At 41.2% G+C, this 16,469-nt stretch overlaps 1 protein-coding gene and 1 pseudogene across 32 annotated transcripts in view; one reads left to right on the plus strand and one right to left on the minus strand.

Moving 5' to 3' along the window:
- The window catches only part of Cep70 (centrosomal protein 70), a 52,891-nt gene that overhangs the window by 10,329 nt on the left and 26,093 nt on the right, over window positions 1-16,469 (plus strand). For 8 of the 32 annotated variants that reach the window (XM_087563134.1, XM_087563130.1, XM_087563135.1 and 5 more), the window contains 5 exon segments: window positions 2,909-3,031; window positions 11,320-11,410; window positions 11,563-11,686; window positions 12,643-12,823; window positions 16,257-16,426. In XM_087563134.1, the coding sequence (XP_087419260.1) occupies window positions 2,909-3,031; window positions 11,320-11,410; window positions 11,563-11,686; window positions 12,643-12,823; window positions 16,257-16,426 (689 nt within the window). 32 annotated transcript variants of the gene reach the window in all.
- On the minus strand, window positions 9,755-10,451 carry Dnajc8-ps3 (DnaJ heat shock protein family (Hsp40) member C8, pseudogene 3; annotated as a pseudogene).

Here is a 16,469-nt window from a genome sequence, read left to right on the forward strand (position 1 = left end):
TCCTGACTAACCTGGAAATCGTGGAAAGTGGCTTGCTTGTGGAGCTAGAAGAGGGCCTGGCTTGGACTGTGGTCTTACCAGTTGTGCTGGTTTAGTGTTGTTGACCTGGGACAATGTAGGATCACCTAGGAGACCGGCTTCCGGCATGTCTGTGGGGAACTATCTGAATTACGGTGAGGTGGCAAGACCAAGAGCTGGTTGGTACCACTCCCTGGATAGGACGGTGCATGTGGAGAGGGGAGCTGAATAGCATCTTTGCATTCATTCCTAGTTTCAGATCATGGATTCAGTTGACCAGCTGCTTTAAGCTACTGCTGCCTTCTGACTTCCTGCTGTAATGGGTCATACCCTGAACTGTGTGTGACAGTTAGGGTCAAATAGCTCCGTCCTCAAGTTGTTTTTGAGAAAGGGTCTCACTGTGTATCCTTAGCCACCCTTGAACTTGCTAAGTAACAAGTATCAGGCTGGTCTCAAACTCATAGAGACCCACCCGCTCCCGTCTCCCAGGTGTTGGGATTAAATGTGTGGAGCATCATACCCACTGATAAATTGCTTTTAAAAAGTATGTTACAGGTGTCGAACACCTTTAATCCCAGGACTCAAGAGGCAAAGGTAGGCCAGGGTTACATAGGGAGACTCTTTGTCTCAAGAAATACAAAACCAAAATTTAAAAAGCAATTAGATAAAAATGCATTTGCCTGTTTATTATATGTGTGCCAATGCTTATGCTAACGCATATGTGGAGTTCAGAGGACAGCTTGGATGGCCAATTGGGTCCTTCTGCATCCTGGGTTCATGGACTTGGGTTGTCAGGGTTGGCCTCAAGAGGCTTAATTCACTGAACCATCTTGTCTGTCCCTTAAGTTGCAGTCTCTGGATGGCCTTTCCTTCAGTCTCTGCTCCACACTTTGTCTCCATAATTCCTCCTGTGAGTATTTTTGTTCCCCCTTCTAAGAAGGACTGAGGAATCCACATTTTGGTCTTCCTTCTTCTTAAACTTTATGTGATCTCTGAATTGTATCTTGGGTATTCCGAGCTTTGGGGGCCAGCCCACTTTTCTTTTTTTAAAGATATATTTATTTATTTTATGTATATGAGTACACTGTAGCTGTCTTCAGACACACCAGAAGGGGGCATTGGATCCCATTACAGATGGTCGTGAGCCACCATGTGGTTGCTTGGAATTGAACTCAGGACCTCTAGAAGAGCAGTCAGTGCTCTTAACCACTGAGCCATCTCTCCAGCCCCAAGCCCACTTCTTTTCAATGATGAATTTCTCAGCAGATCTACAGTGCCTGGTTTATATAATATCTGGGGACTGGAATAATTCCTTCTAGCAGTGATGGTGTCATTGCCTTTTCCCTTCCTGACATGTGTAGTTGATTTGCTGTTCCTGCTCAGGGATTGTTCCTGACTTAGTCAACTCTCCTTTCACATGTTCCTGATAGATAGGGAGTTGGTTTTAAGTAATTTTCAGATTCTATGATGTTAATGAATATGAATTATTTTTGCCCTTGGAAAGTCTTATCTATATCAAAGAAATCAAGGAATTCTTTTCCCCCAGAATAGTAGTCTTATATTGCAAGTAGACTGACTACAAGCTTTTTTTTTTTGTGGACCAAACAGAAATTCTTGTTCTTAGCTTCTGATATACTTAGAAATAAAGACTGTGTAACAAAGATTTTGGTATCCCTCTTTGTAGGCTAGTGAACTCATCAACTGATTAGAAACTGCAGACTAGACAATGTCCTTTTAGATTTTTCAATAGAAACTCCTAAATTTTAACAGTTCAGTAGCCTCACAATCTTTTAAAAATATCCTGGACTAGGCATGGTGGCCCATACTTGTAAATTCTAGCACCTAGAGGCAGAGGCAGGTGATCTCAGAGGCCAGCCTGATCTATGTAGTAAATTCTAGACAGCCAAGGCAACATGCAGAGACCCTGTGATTCATTCCTCTGTGTGTGTGTGTGTGTGTGTGTGTGTGTGTGTGTGTGTGTGTGTGTGTGTATGTGTGTATGTGTGTCTTTGTTTATATACATTTGTATATGTATATATACATATTCTTTTAAAGTTATTTCTCTCATTCTTTGTATGGAAAACCTAGAATGTATTCCAGAGAACAGTATAAGCTAGGATTTATTCAAATAAATCTTATATCAAATAAATCTTGTAAATGTTATCTAGGAAGTAAATATTTACATAAACATAGCCTGATTTTTCCCTATAGGAATAGTGGAAGTGGATTGGGGGGTGTGTGTGTGTGTGATTTTTTTTTTTTTTTTTTGAGACAAGGTTTCTCTGTGTAGCCCTGACTGTCCTGGAGCTTGCTCTGTAGGTCAGGCTGGCCTCAAACTCACCAAGATTTGCCTGCAGTTCAAGATCTATTGCTTCCCTAGTAATGGAATCGAAGGTGTGTGTCACCACTGCCCAGCTGAGTAGTACATTCTTTTAAATATATATATTTTGGGGGGGCAAATTATTAAAAGACATTTTAAATACAGATTGTTTTGGCCAGACAGACCTTAAACTCAGACCCACCTGCTCCTGCTTCCTAAATGCTGGGATTTAAAAGTGTGGCACCATGCCCATCTTAAATATCGATTGAAAGCATGAGGAATAAGGAAAGAGGCACTCAGGAAGAAAGTAAACCATGCCTGAGAACATGGGTGTTGGTTTGTCTCAGCGAGTGTAACCCTACATACAATTTTCTTTGTGTCTAAGAATGACTGCAGTTCTGTTCTTCCTGCCACCGTCTCCTGAGGCCTTGGAGAGTAGGCGAGCACCACACAGTAGGTTTATGCTGACTGGAGAATGAACCAGCACTGTTGGTGTGACAGACAAGCATTGTGACAATTCATCCCTGGCCCTCCTGTAACTGCTGTTGCACTCTTTCTCTTTTCATCTAGGGAACTCAAGTATTTTTATTGCCGATCTCTACTTCAGATTCTACAAAAGAACCACTGTCCACAGTGACTTCTCAAGCCCAGGATTCTAGCCTTTCAGCAAACAGACCCGTGACTGAAAAACAGGTAAACTCAAAATATTTTAAGTCACTATTTTTCATTAAGTATGTTCAAAAGAGTGCTAGGTGTGTAAATATGAAAATTATGACTTAAAAACGATTGGTGGGGTTGGGGAGATGGTTCAATGGTTAAGAAGGTATACTGCTTTTCTAGAGGACCTGAGTTCAGTTCCTAGTACCTACATTATAGAGCTCCCAATCACCGACTCCAGCTCCAGGGAATCTCACACTCTCTTCTGGCCTCTGCAGGTACTCACACGCACTTAAAGGTACTGCTCCCCCACCCCACTCCACCTGTCCCCAGACACATACACAAGAACAGGGAATTAAAAATCCTTTTTTAAAAGATTGGTTAAATAACTGGAAAATTTCCAGAATAAGGACTGTCAAGTATCTTTATTACTAAAGCTTTCTCAGTTTTATCAGTCTTTTTCCTTCTTACTTCACAGAAGTTTGAACCTTTTACTCAGCTGGGGTCAGCAGGACACATGTTGGAAAGTGCCATGTCCAGCTGTTTTCATTAGTTATTATTTTTAAAGTTTATTATTATTGTTTCTGATTTATGTGGAGGGGGAGGTATGCATATGGTTTCTAATGAGGCCAGGCAGTTGTGAGCTGACATGGGTCCTGGATACAGAACTGGATCCACTTTAAGAGCAGAGGGGTAATGTACTCTTAACCCCAGGGTCTAAAGGTCTCTGTTTTCAGTATCTGTAAATAACAACTGCTGTATTCCTCCTCTTACGACATGAGATAAAGCCTGGAAGATGGCTCAGTGATTAAGGTTGTGTAAACATGAGACCTGCATTTATGTCCCCAGAACCCCACAGTATGGTCATGGTCATTTCTATAGTGCCATCAGGGATGGTAGGTGGGCAGATGAGTGTGGGTTTGGAGGATTGACAGAGTTGCTGGCCACCAGCAGAGTTCAAGGTTTAGTGAGAGACACTATAGTGGAAAGTGACAGACCAAGACATTTAATGCTCCCCTCCCCCTGGCCTTCACATATGCACACATTCGTGTTCATACAACATACAGAAGGCATCAGATGACAGCATGTATTATTTGTTTGTATGAAATGTATGACCATAGCAAAGCCTTTTGTTCTTAGTAAGTTTAATGGACAGAAATCCTTTGAGATATTCACACAATGATTTTGGATTTTAGGACATCAGTGATAATTTTAGTCCTCTATCTACCAAAGTAGTCAAGCTGTGTGACCTGAAACCTTAGGAATAAGTGAGGAAAGAGTTGTATATAAGAAAATAGAAGAAGGAAGTGTAAATAATCATAAAGAAAGATGTCTCTGGCTGTGAGTCATGCTAGGAAACCATCACAATAAAACATTTTTTCAGTTTTAAAAAATATGTGTATGCTTGTGTGTCAACATATATGTATGTGCAGGAGTCTGTAGAGATAAGGCCAGAAGGGGCAATGGAACCCAACTTGCAGACGGTTATGGGCTGCCACGTTGGTGTTGGGTACTGAACCTGGGTCCTCTGCAGGAGCAGTAAATGCTTTAACTGTAAGCAATCTCTCCAGGCTCTCACCCCTACCCGCTTTTGAGATAGGATCTGACTATGTAGTCCGTGCTGGCTTTCAACTCAGTGAGCTCTGCCTGCTTCTTGCCTCCAGAGTGCTGGTATCAAAGGTATATGCCACCACACACAGCAGTTGGTAAGTTGTTTTTAATTATTTAAGAATTTGTTAATAGGTGTGCAGCTCATTGCTTTTGCTACTCCACTTTAAGCTTTCTGTGCTACCAGCCCTGCTCAGGTTCTCTTGCACCAGTTAATCTAAACGCCTTTGCTAATTCAATCACGGGGCACTCCTGAACTGATAGCGTGACCATGGGCCACTCCAACCAAAAACTTAACGACTTGTTGGCCTTTCTCTTGCCGCTCCTCCTCCCTCCTCTTTCTTTCTCCCAATTTTCCATGTCTTCCTGTGAAATTCCTAAGTTTTCCACCCAATCCCCATCATTGGTTGCTGGTTATCTTTATTAATCAATCAAGAAACAGTTGGAGAACAAGACTTTAGCATCAGAATCACCACCGTCATAGGTGTTTGTAGTTTATATTTTTTACTGTAGAAAAAAGTTGTTTTGTTTGCTTTGTTTTTTGAGACAGGGTGTCTTCGTGTGGCCCTAGTTGTACTGGAACTTGCTCTGTACATCAGGAAGGCTTTGAATTCATAGAGATCTACCTGCGTCATCCTGATGCTGAAATTAAAGGCATGTGCCTCCATACCCAGCCAAAAAAGATGAAATTCTTAAAATTTTCAACATGATGAAAAATAAAACAACTTACAAACCTCTAAAGGTGGAGCTGGAGAGACGGCTCAGTGCTTACAAGCGCTGCCGCTCCTGGAGAAGACTGTTCAGTTCTCAGACCGTATCAGGTGGCTCACTCCAGTTCTAGGGGATCCAATGCTGTCTTGGCTTCTCACACTTGTGGTTTACATAAAACTTATTCAAACACACACCATACACAAAGTAAAAATAATAATCAAATCTTTAAAAAAAACTTTAAAGATGTATGGAATAAAACTAGGCTTTAAAATAGTTATTGTCACCCGTATGGTGGCTCCCAACTGTCTGTAACTCTAGTTCTAGGAGATTGGACTTTCTTTTCTAACCTCTTCAGGCACCAGGCACCAGGCACCAGGCACATACATACATGTAGGCAAAACACTCATATACATACAAAAAGGATATCTTTATGTTAAAATAATAGAACAGTATTGTATTGATACTGAACAGCTCTTGGTACTGTCAGGAGTCAACAAGAAGCTAAAACTTTTCCTGAGGTGGGTCTACCTTGGATTAACCTCTACAACAGATTTGCTCCAGTAGGCAAGGCCCAGGAGAAATCCATTTTAGGGAAGATTCCTGATACTTAAATGCCTTTTCTTTTATTATATATAAAACAATCCCTAGGTATTAGCTCACCCTTTTGAGCAGATCTCTGCAGAACAACAAAGTTAGGCTGTCTTGTAGTGATGCTATATAGACAAATGGTTTCTTAATTTTTAATGATGATTCTGTAAGAACTCCTAAAATTATAGTAATTATTAAGCTCTTTTATAATAACATTGCTATTAAATTCTTCTGATAGTCAAAACTACAATGAGAACTCTGCCAGTTTTCAAGTGTCACAAGTTAACTGCTTCTGAGGTAGCAAGCAGGCTTCTACTACTCAGAGCACATTCCAAGAGGTTGTAAAACCATTAATCAAAAGTCATAAAAAAGGAACTAACAATTTACTTTAGGTGCTAGGACAGAAGATAAAATATTGACTGAGTTTATATATATAAAACTTCACTAATACCTTGGTCACAAAAGTTATGGTTTTTAACTCTCCATGAACCTGCAGAGCTGGTGACAGATGATGTATGTTTAGCCAGATGATTATTCCTAATGGATATGCATGTAAACATCCTCTGTTGTAAGCTTATTCGATTTATAATTTATGTGTAAACATGTGAACTTTTTACCATGTGATCATGTATTCTGAAAGATGGTGTAAGTGCTGAGGACAAAGAGAGGAGACAAAGTGAACACAAGAACTTAGAAGTAAAGCACATTGTTACATCAGAGCAGGCAGAGAGAGCAGGATTAGAAAGAGAAGGCAGAGTGGAATAACATAGAAACTGGAAGGCAACTTAGGAGAGTGATATGCAGAATGCAGAGGAAAGGGGGAAAAAGGAGCTGGAGCAGAGAAAGCAGGAGGAGCAGTCAGGCTTTTCTTTCTTTTTTTTTTTTTTTGGTTCTTTTTTTCGGAGCTGGGGACCGAACCCAGGGCCTTGCGCTTCCTAGGTAAGCGCTCTACCACTGAGCTAAATCCCCAGCCCCCCAGGCTTTTCTTAATAGCAAAGCAGACTTAGTCTTTCTAAAGAGAAAGCCTTACAGACTTGTTTTTACAAGTCTCTTCTTACAGACTTGGTTTTAATTCATTTAGCAATAGGGTAGAAGCATTTTCTTCCTCGATGCAATAAAGGTTGGAGTTCATTTTTCATCCAGGATGAGTGAGTTCTTTCTGCACTGGTGCTTGGTCTTTTGCTCCACATACATATGTAAGTATGTAATTATGAGATAGTATGAAAGCTGGGCCCAGTTGGTTTGAATGGAGATTTAAGAATATGTATGCATGAATCTGTTTATGAACATATGTGAGTTTAATTCGTATTTGCTTGTGTAAAAGTTTTTTCCTTCTGTGAGTGTTCAATACAAGTTTATTGCTCCAAACTTAATACCCTGCTGTTTTCTGATGTGGTGTTAAATGCCAGAGACTGCAGTTGTCCAAAGGCAGGTCAACTACGGTAGCAAAGTGACTTAGACTTAGATAAGTGAATATTTTATTATTATACAGCAACCCTAAATATCTCCTAAGACCAAGTCTTACCACCACCTCCCCAGCTTACTGTCTGATACTATTCCCCTTCTGCTGCCTCAGGAAGAACCAAAGACAACTATTATCCTATCATACATACTATACTATATTTAAATTTCATACTATCTCATAATTACATACTTACACACACACACACACACACACACACAAAACTATACTTACATATGTATGTGGAGTGAAAGAGCAAAGGCCAGTGCAGAAAGAACTCACTCATCCTGGATGAAAAATGAACTCCAACCTTTATTGCATCGAGGAAGAAAATGCTTCTACCCTATTGCTAAATGAATTAAAACCAAATCTGTAAGAAGAACAGCTGGGGCAGGCCCCTGCAGGTCAATTGGCAAAAAGCAAGCAATTAAGACCTTCTGTTCCAGTTTCATTTACTTCTGTTTCTGGGATTTCCTATTCATGTATTCTTGTTGGGTGACTGTCTTGGTCAGGGTTTGTATTCCTGCACAAAACATGACCAAGAAGCAAGTTGGGGAGGAAACACTTTATTCAGCTTACACTTCCACATTGCTGTTTGTCACCAAAGGAAATCAGGACAGGAACTCAAGCAGGTCAGGAAGCAGGAGCTGATGCAGAGACCATGGAGGGATGTTACTTACTGGCTTGCTTCCCTTGGCTTGTTCAGCTTGCTTGCTTATAGAATCTAGGACCACCAGCCCAGGGATGGCACCACCCATGATGGGCTCTCCCACCCTTGATCACTACTTGAGAAAATGCCTTACAGCTGGATCTCCTGGGGGCCTTTCCTCAAGGGAGGCTCCTTTCTCCGTGATAACTCCAGCTTGTGTTGACACACAGAACCAGCCAGCACAGTGACTAAGCCAGGCGCTGATAGAGATGGTAAGCCAGCATCAGCTCTGCCCCGCCCTGCTTAGCCTCTCAGCTGATGCTTCAGCTACTTTTATCTCTCTGCCCTCTTGTAGTTCAGAGTTCTTCGGGCATCTTCATGGATAATAGATGTTGCTGGGTGTGATACCTGTGTTGAGGTGACTGTTGACATTACATCTCATCTCTGATTTTCCTTGACTTGATTGCCTTCTCCATGCTGTCTTTAGTGAAGAGAGCCTTGTAGAATCATGGTCTATAACACCATGGATAGTCTATCTTACTGGTCTGGCTTGCTCTCCTGTGCCCTAAGTATCAACAGCCTCCCTTACTTCCCTGCACAGGAGGATTTGAAATACCATGGTTGCTACCCATAGGATCTTCTTTTGTAGTAAGGTTAGAAACTTTACCTGGAGCGAGGCCTGAGTTGTTGGGCTCTCTGATCCCTTCTTTCCCCTAATCTCTCTATTCTGGTAATTGCATGGAGGACCCCTGTGAGGTGGATATCATCTATAATGGTACTTCCTGTCTTGAACTGGATCTCCACAGAGCCTGTAACATTTGCTTCTTCTCCACCTTTTTCTTTAACTATATCAAGCTTGAGACTCTACTTCCAAAAGGTTCTTCTTGGGCTTTTTCTTTATGTGAATCTGTTGGGCGTATACATCATCTTTGGTGTGTCATTCCTGTTGATGAGGGCACATCCATTTCTTATAGTGAACTGATTTAGGATCTTAGTGCTTCTCTTGTCCCCTGCTGCTGCATGCTACCTGTGGAGCCCTGCTTGGTGTCTGGGGGTGCGGAGGAAGGGGTGGCTGCTGGGTCCCTGTCTTGCTGTTCATCTTTGAGTTGATGGTGATTGGGGTAGGCTCTGGCAGCTGTGGCTCCACCGGGGATGTGATGGTCAGGAGACTGGAGGCTAGTTATGGCTGCCTAGGCATCTCCTTGGCCTGCTGTTAGAGATCAGAATGGTTGGTCAGTCAATAGAGGAATCATACCAAACATCACAGGGCTTGAGAGCACTGAGTGACTGCACAATGTATTCACAAATGCCTCTTTTGCCTGTTCTGGGACTTTGAGGATGGCACCTCAGAAGCAAGCAAAGAGACTATTGAGGTGGCCCAAGCTTGTCTTATCTCACAGCAAGCAAGATGATTTCCAGGAACTCTCCATGAAGTTTCTAACCATCAAAATCCAATAAAGTATAAAACATCAAGATACAGATTTTGAACTGTAAACAAATAAAATAATTAATAAAAAAGATAGAAGCTTATCTACAAGCACCAAAGATGGCTCCTTCCACTTGCGCTTGTTCAGTGGGCAAGAACTGGAGATGGGGGTAGCCCCTCCTGTCAATGCACTAAGGGATGACTCTGATATTAAATTATAGTGAGACTTTAAATGAACTTAGTGTTATTCTGTGTTGGTGGAAATGGGAGTAAAGAATGAGTCCTCAGTTCTGTTGCTGTGACCCAGCTGGCCACTCATGTTGTTTTGACCTTGAGTGGCCTTGGGAAGGTCTAACTCTTCCTTTTCTTTCCTTGGGTGTTTGCCTGCAGATTTCATATGCTATCTACTTGACCATCTTGACTTTTCTCACTGGCTTTTCCTTGAGCTTCAGTACCCACTTTGTCACTTCCTCCACATGTGTCTTTGGCTTCTCCCTCTTAATGTTTAGCTCGGCAAAGCATTTCATGGTTTGTTTGTGCAGTACTTGTTTGAGCAGGTCAGGATCATGCTCTACATGTGTTGGCTTTCCTTCCTTTAGTCCCTGTCCCTTAACAATGTGCTTTTTTTCTGCCTGAATTACATCCAGGGCCCTGTTCTGTTCCTGATATAGGAACAACTTGTAAGCTTTGTCTTCAGGTTCAAAAGCCTTTTGTGCTCTAACATCATTGTCTTGATTTTTATCAGGACACACCAATATTACACAGCTGCCAAAACCTCTCCTTTATTTCTTTATCTGTTACTTCAGGAGTAGCTGAACAATCTCAAATGGGTTCACATTAAAGAGGAACCTGGACAGATCAATCTTTCAATCTGATTTTTGGATGTAGAACTTAATCTCTCTTCTGCTTGTTTAACCTCACTGCCTCTGCTACCTGGCCAGAGCCTGCCCCTTTGGAAGCAGCTGTTTCCCGAGTCAGCCTTCACATGGACCTTGATTTCTTTTTTCATCATTGTTAAAGGGATACTTGTTTCCGAGTGCCTAGTTTTAGTTTTTAGTTGTGTTCTCTGAGAATGGCCTGATCTTTTTTAATTAGACTTATCTGTTTCACTGAAATTACAAGTTGTTTTTGTTCTAATTTCCTACTAAGGCCTGCATGTGAATATTTTGTATAATGCAATAATTTAATCATTTGCATATTTCTATTCTGTTGCTGATTTTAGTAAAAACATCCGTTTTACCTTTAATTTATTTTTTTTTTAAAGATTTATTTATTCCAATGTATGTGAGTACACTGTTGTCACCAGAAGAGGGCATCAGATCTCATTACAGATGGTTGTGAGCCACCATGTGATTGCTGGGAATTGAACTCAGGACCTTTGGAAGAACAGTCAGTGCTCTTAACTGCTGAGCCATTCGCCAGCCACTTACCTTTAATACATAAAATTTCCTATTAAATCCAGGCATGACACGCACATCTTTTATTCTAGTACTTGGGAAGCCGAGTCAGTCACATCTCTAAGTTCAAGGCTGACCTGGTCTAACATTGCCAGTTTAAGTCCATCCAGGGGTACATAGTAGAGGAAAAAAAATTCATAAAACCTTTTGAGTTCTGGAGAGATGGCTTGCTGGTCTTCCAGCAACCATCACAGCAGCCATGTTGTGTGACTTACAACCACTTCAAACTCAAGGGGCTGACACTTGTCAGGTGTTTGCAGGCAACTGAACTTAATGTGTCATGTCTACATGCAGACACACAAACACGTCCATTTAAAAATGAGACGTCTTTTGGAGAAACGGTTCTTTTCTGAAAACAGAGGCAATCATAGGAGGTTTTTCTCCACATCTTCAAGTGATTTTTTTTCTCTGCTGTGCTTGTAGCAGGAGGAAGCAGAATGGGAAAGCATCAGTAGGCTGTTGGTGACGCGTGGCTTTAAACCTTTGTGCCTAGTCAAAGGAGCCAATCTCAGAGGTAACTACTCCTGCTGATTTGTTAGGTACAAAACAGTTTTTTTAAAGAAGTTTTTTATCTTAAAATGGTTTTACTTTCCCTTTGGTTTTACTATCTCATATGTGTGTGTATATATATAATATATATGTGTGTATAATTTTTTTACAATGCAGATTTCATCGTTTTTGACAAACAATCATCACAAAGAATGAGGCAGGCTTTCAAAACACTGATGGAAGAAACCACACGTCAGCAGAGCATGCTACAGGAGCTCATAGAGACAAACCATCAGCTTAAGTAAGGAAAAGGGGAGTGCCCCTGGGGTTGTTTGCATGTATTCTAAACACAGCTCTCTGAAGAGGATCCTGAAATTTCTTTATACTTAGATTTTTTTTTTTTACGTCTTATGTGTATGAGTGTTTCTGTTAGCATGTTTGTAAATGTCCCATGGGGGTGCCTGAGCCCTAAGTGTTCAGAAGAGGGTGTGAAATCCTCTGGAGCTGATTATGAATGATTATGAAGCACTGTATGCGTGCTGGGAACTGAACCTGGGTCCTTCGGAAGAGTAGCCAGTGCTCTTAACCACTGAACCATCTCTCCAGCCCCCCAAAATTTCATTTGTAATGAATGTAAAACATAACATTTTTTACAGATAAATGGGCAAACACTGAGTAAATTACTTTAGGTAGCACTTAGCACTGACGTGTAATGGTACCTCTGTTTCTTCTGTTACTCCCTCCTGTAAGAGAGACAAGACTGGATATGTCAGGGGGCATGGCCGCAGACCTATTAGAAGATAGAAGTGTTGAGGCTAGGCTACAGTTCAATGCTAATTATGCTAACTTTTGAGTCTCGGCACCAAAATAAAATAAGAAATATTAAAAATGTGAGGGGCGGGGTTAGGGATTTAGCTCAGTGGTAGAGCGCTTGCCTAGGAAGCGCAAGGCCCTGGGTTCGGTCCCCAGCTCCGGAAAAAAAAAAAAAATGTGAGGGGCTGGAGAGATGGCTCAGTGGTTAAGAGCACCGACTACTCTTCCAGAGGTCCTGAGTTCAATTCCCAGCAACCATATGGTGGCTCACAACCATCTGTAATGGGATCAGATGCCCTCTTCTGATGTGTCTGAAGACAGCAACCTAAAAGAATAAATAAATAAATAAAAATGTGAAGACATTTTGGAAAGTAACCTATTATATGACATGTATGATCTGGTTTCCTTTAACACTGATGGGATGGAATTGTGTCTGTTAATTAGAAGTGAACTTCAGCTAGAACAGAACCGAGCGGCACACCAGGAACAGCGAGCCAATGACCTTCAGCAGATCATGGACAGTGTGAAATCCAAAATTGGTGAATTAGAAGATGAATCGCTAAACAGGGTTTGCCAGGAACAAAATAGAATAAAAGACCTTCAAAAGGAATATAAAACGTTACAGGTATTCTATTGAATTAATATATTTTGTTATTTGATTAGTGTTAAAATAGTTCATCATAGTTCCAGGTAATTTCTTGTGCCTTCCATGGTGTATGTCCGGCAAAGAAGTCAAGGAAATCCAAATGTTTTGAGGTATGTAGTTGAATTGTTAGAAGAAAACAGTTAACATTGGCAGAGGCCAGTAATGCTAATAGGTGATCTTTTCTATTTAGCACCCCATTTTGACATTCATCTATGTGGCTGCTTGCTGTAGTTTCATGAGTGTTCCTAACAGGTACATGTATATGTCTGTGTGGATGTATGCCATGAATGTATGGGTGCCTTTGGAGGCCAGAAAACGGTGTTAGGTCTCCTGGAACTGGAATTACAGGAGCTTGTGAGCTGATGGTTATGGATACTGGAAACTGAATTCGGGTCCTCTAGAAGAGCAGGAAGCTCTGACACCAATGAGCCTTTCAGCATCTAATACTGCACTGTTGTGCAGCTCATTGTACCTGCACAGGGATTTTCCTGCACTTGTAAATCTAAGTCTACTTTATAGCAGCCATAGTACCATGTTTAGAGCTTTCATGTCCTATATATAGATATCAGTGCCTGAATATATCTAAGATTGTTCTATAATGAGCTCGGATTTCACTGTAAATGCCATATAATACTCTATGTATATCCCATACTGAATATTATAGAAGTCAGTTATCTGCAAAGAAATCCTAGTACAATGTATATATAATAATGTCATAATATCCAGAGTATAATTCTTGCCCTGTTTTGAGCATATGTCGCCCTGTACACAGCTCATAGTGCCTTCATACAGACCATAATGCTCTGTTTAGAGTTTATGGTGTCTTGTGTAGATCTTATAGTGTACCTGTATATGGGGTCATTTTCTTAATTGGTGATTGATGTGGGAAGCCCCAGCCCCTGGTGGGTGAGGCCACCTCTGGGATGGGGGTCCTGGGTAAGAAATCAGGCTGAGTCAGCCATGGAAGCAAGCTAGTAAGCAGCCCTCCATGGCCTCTGCATCAGCTCATACCTCCAGATTCCTGCCCTGTGTGATTTCCTGTCCTTACTTCCCTCAGTGATGGGTTATGATGTGGAAATATAAGTCACATAAACCCTTTCCTCCCCAGTTGTTTTTGGTCATCAGTTTCATTAAAGTAGTTAACTCTAAGACAGCAGAGCTTATTGGAAATCTGTATAGGGAAAGGAGAAGGGAGCATGGTACAGTTGCAGGTAAGGACAGTGCTATTTCCTCCTGTGCTGCTGCCTTCTTCTCTCTCTCATTCATTTGCTCAGCAGGCGTATTGAACACCTGCTATGGCCCAGGCAGAGATCACAGTGCAAGAGACAAATGAACCCCCGACTCGTGCGGAGACCTAGGAAAGGGAGATTAAACCTCACTATACAGGAAGGGGAGTGGGACCTTTTTTAATTGTTGAGATTTTATTTCTTTTTATTCTATGTGTATGAGTGTTTCCCTCTGTGTGTGTCTACATACCACATTGTGTGCCTGAGGAGACCAGAAGAGGGTGTCATGGCCCTTGGGACTGGAGTTATAGATGGTTCGGAGCTGCCATGTGGGTGCTGAGAATTGAACCCAGGTCTACTAGAAAAGCAACCACTGAGCCCTCTTTCCAGCCCCAGAAAAATGTTTAATGGAAAAGCAGTATCAATACCTATATTTGGCAACACCAATACCTATATTTGTTTAGCCCAAGTATCAGATTGATGCATCTCATCAGTAAGCACCAGTCAAAACCCAAAGGAGGGTGGCATATATCCCTATGCAAGGAAGTTACTGGTATTTCTCCAGCCACCCAACGAGAGGAAAGGACAAGGTACGGAGAGGATGCAGCCATCATGATCTGACTCTCTGGAACTCCAGGTACCAGTCATATGTCTGCTTTGTTTCAAGACTGAGGAGGAAAATGGTCCCAGAAGCTGCCATTACTCTTCTGCATGTCTCTCCCATAGACTCTTGGTTAGAAGGAACACTCTGGGGCTGGAGAGATGGCTCAGTGGTTAAGAACACTGACTGCTTTTACAGAGGTCCTGAGTTCAATTCCCAGGAGTCACATGGTGGCTCACAACCATCTGTAATGGGATCTGATGCCCTTTTCTGGTGTGTCTGAAGACAGCAACAGTGTACTTACATACATAAAATTAATAAATCTTATTAATAAAAAAGAATTCCAAAGCAAGCAACAACAAGTGATAATGAGGATTTGGAAAAAAGAGAACTCTTACCAAAGAGAGTAGTAGTAGTTCAGCCACTGTAGAAATTAGTGTGGAGTTTCCTCAAAAAACTAAAAATAAACTACCATATGACCATTATACTCTCTTGGGTGTACTCCAAAGACTAGGTTAACGCAACACAGAGACAACTGCACATCTCTGCTTACTGCAGTGTGCGTGCGTGCATGCGTGCATGTCTTGAAAGTTGAAGCCAGACTGGGGGAATGAAGACCAGTGGGGAAGAAGAAAAAGACAGATATAGAGACACAGCGGTGAGCATTGTCAGGACACACGATACACGAAATTGTTCCTGTGACTCTCATCACTGTTTAATGAATATATGCCAAGAACATTATCAACCACAATGATTACTTCTAGGTTTTGGCTAACTTCTACACTGGCATCCTCATCACTTAGCTATTGAGGTCATGCCTGGTTTCATGAGAGCCAAAGCAAAGGATGGATTACTGTATATTTCCAGTGACCATCATTTCATGGTCCCTGGAAGAGGGAATATTGCCAGCAACTAAGACTATGCACCTTTGAGGGTTGCTAGCTTTCAATAAATTTGATACCTTGGACAGGTGACCATGTACTTAACCCTGAGTGCTCTGTTTTAGAAGTGATATCTTTTTTTAAATATATCTAAGGCACAAACTGATTATTCCTGGTTATGGGCCTATTCTGGATTTATAGTTTTCCCGTTTGCCTGGATGGAAGTCTCAACTGACTACATCATTTGTGACCCATAGATCATTTCAAACTTTTAAGTTTTTCTTTTGGGGTTCTTTTAAAATATTTTTAATACATAGGTTGCTTCCTGATTCTCGTTTGTATCTAAATGTAGATATAAGGTAGGCATAGCAGTACACACAAAACCCTAGCAATTAGAGGCTGATATCATAGTATGCAAGCTGGAAACCAGCCTGGTCTCATAAAACTATTAAAATAACAAATTATATTGGCTTCATGTAGATTCATAAAACCCTTACTGATTATTTAACCTTGAGGGCATGCAGTAAACATAGCTTTTTTATTTTATATGTTTCGTGACATATTAATATTCCTTGCATCAGTTTTAAACATCCTTGATGCTACTTACTGAATGAAACAGCTCAGTGGAGATGGTGACACAGGTAGAGCGAGACAGCATGTCCTCCATGTATAATCATAACTATGCTTTTACAATGTTCTTACAGATGAAATGCCAGCATTATAAGAAAAAACAAATGGAGCAAGAAGAGACCATTGCTTCTTTGCAAAAGGAGATCTGCAGATTTGCCAAAGAGGAAGAAGATCGTGTTATCACTCAAAAGAGACTGTTTACCCATCTCTGCCGAAGAGTTCCTCATTCAGTCTTGGATAAACAGTAATGCTTAGTGCATAGGATGATAATGGAACTAGGTTGATTT

This window comes from Rattus norvegicus, chromosome 8 (genome assembly GCF_021556685.1).
Source record: "Rattus norvegicus strain SHRSP/BbbUtx chromosome 8, alternate assembly SHRSP_T2T, whole genome shotgun sequence".
NCBI lineage: Eukaryota > Metazoa > Chordata > Mammalia > Rodentia > Muridae > Rattus > Rattus norvegicus.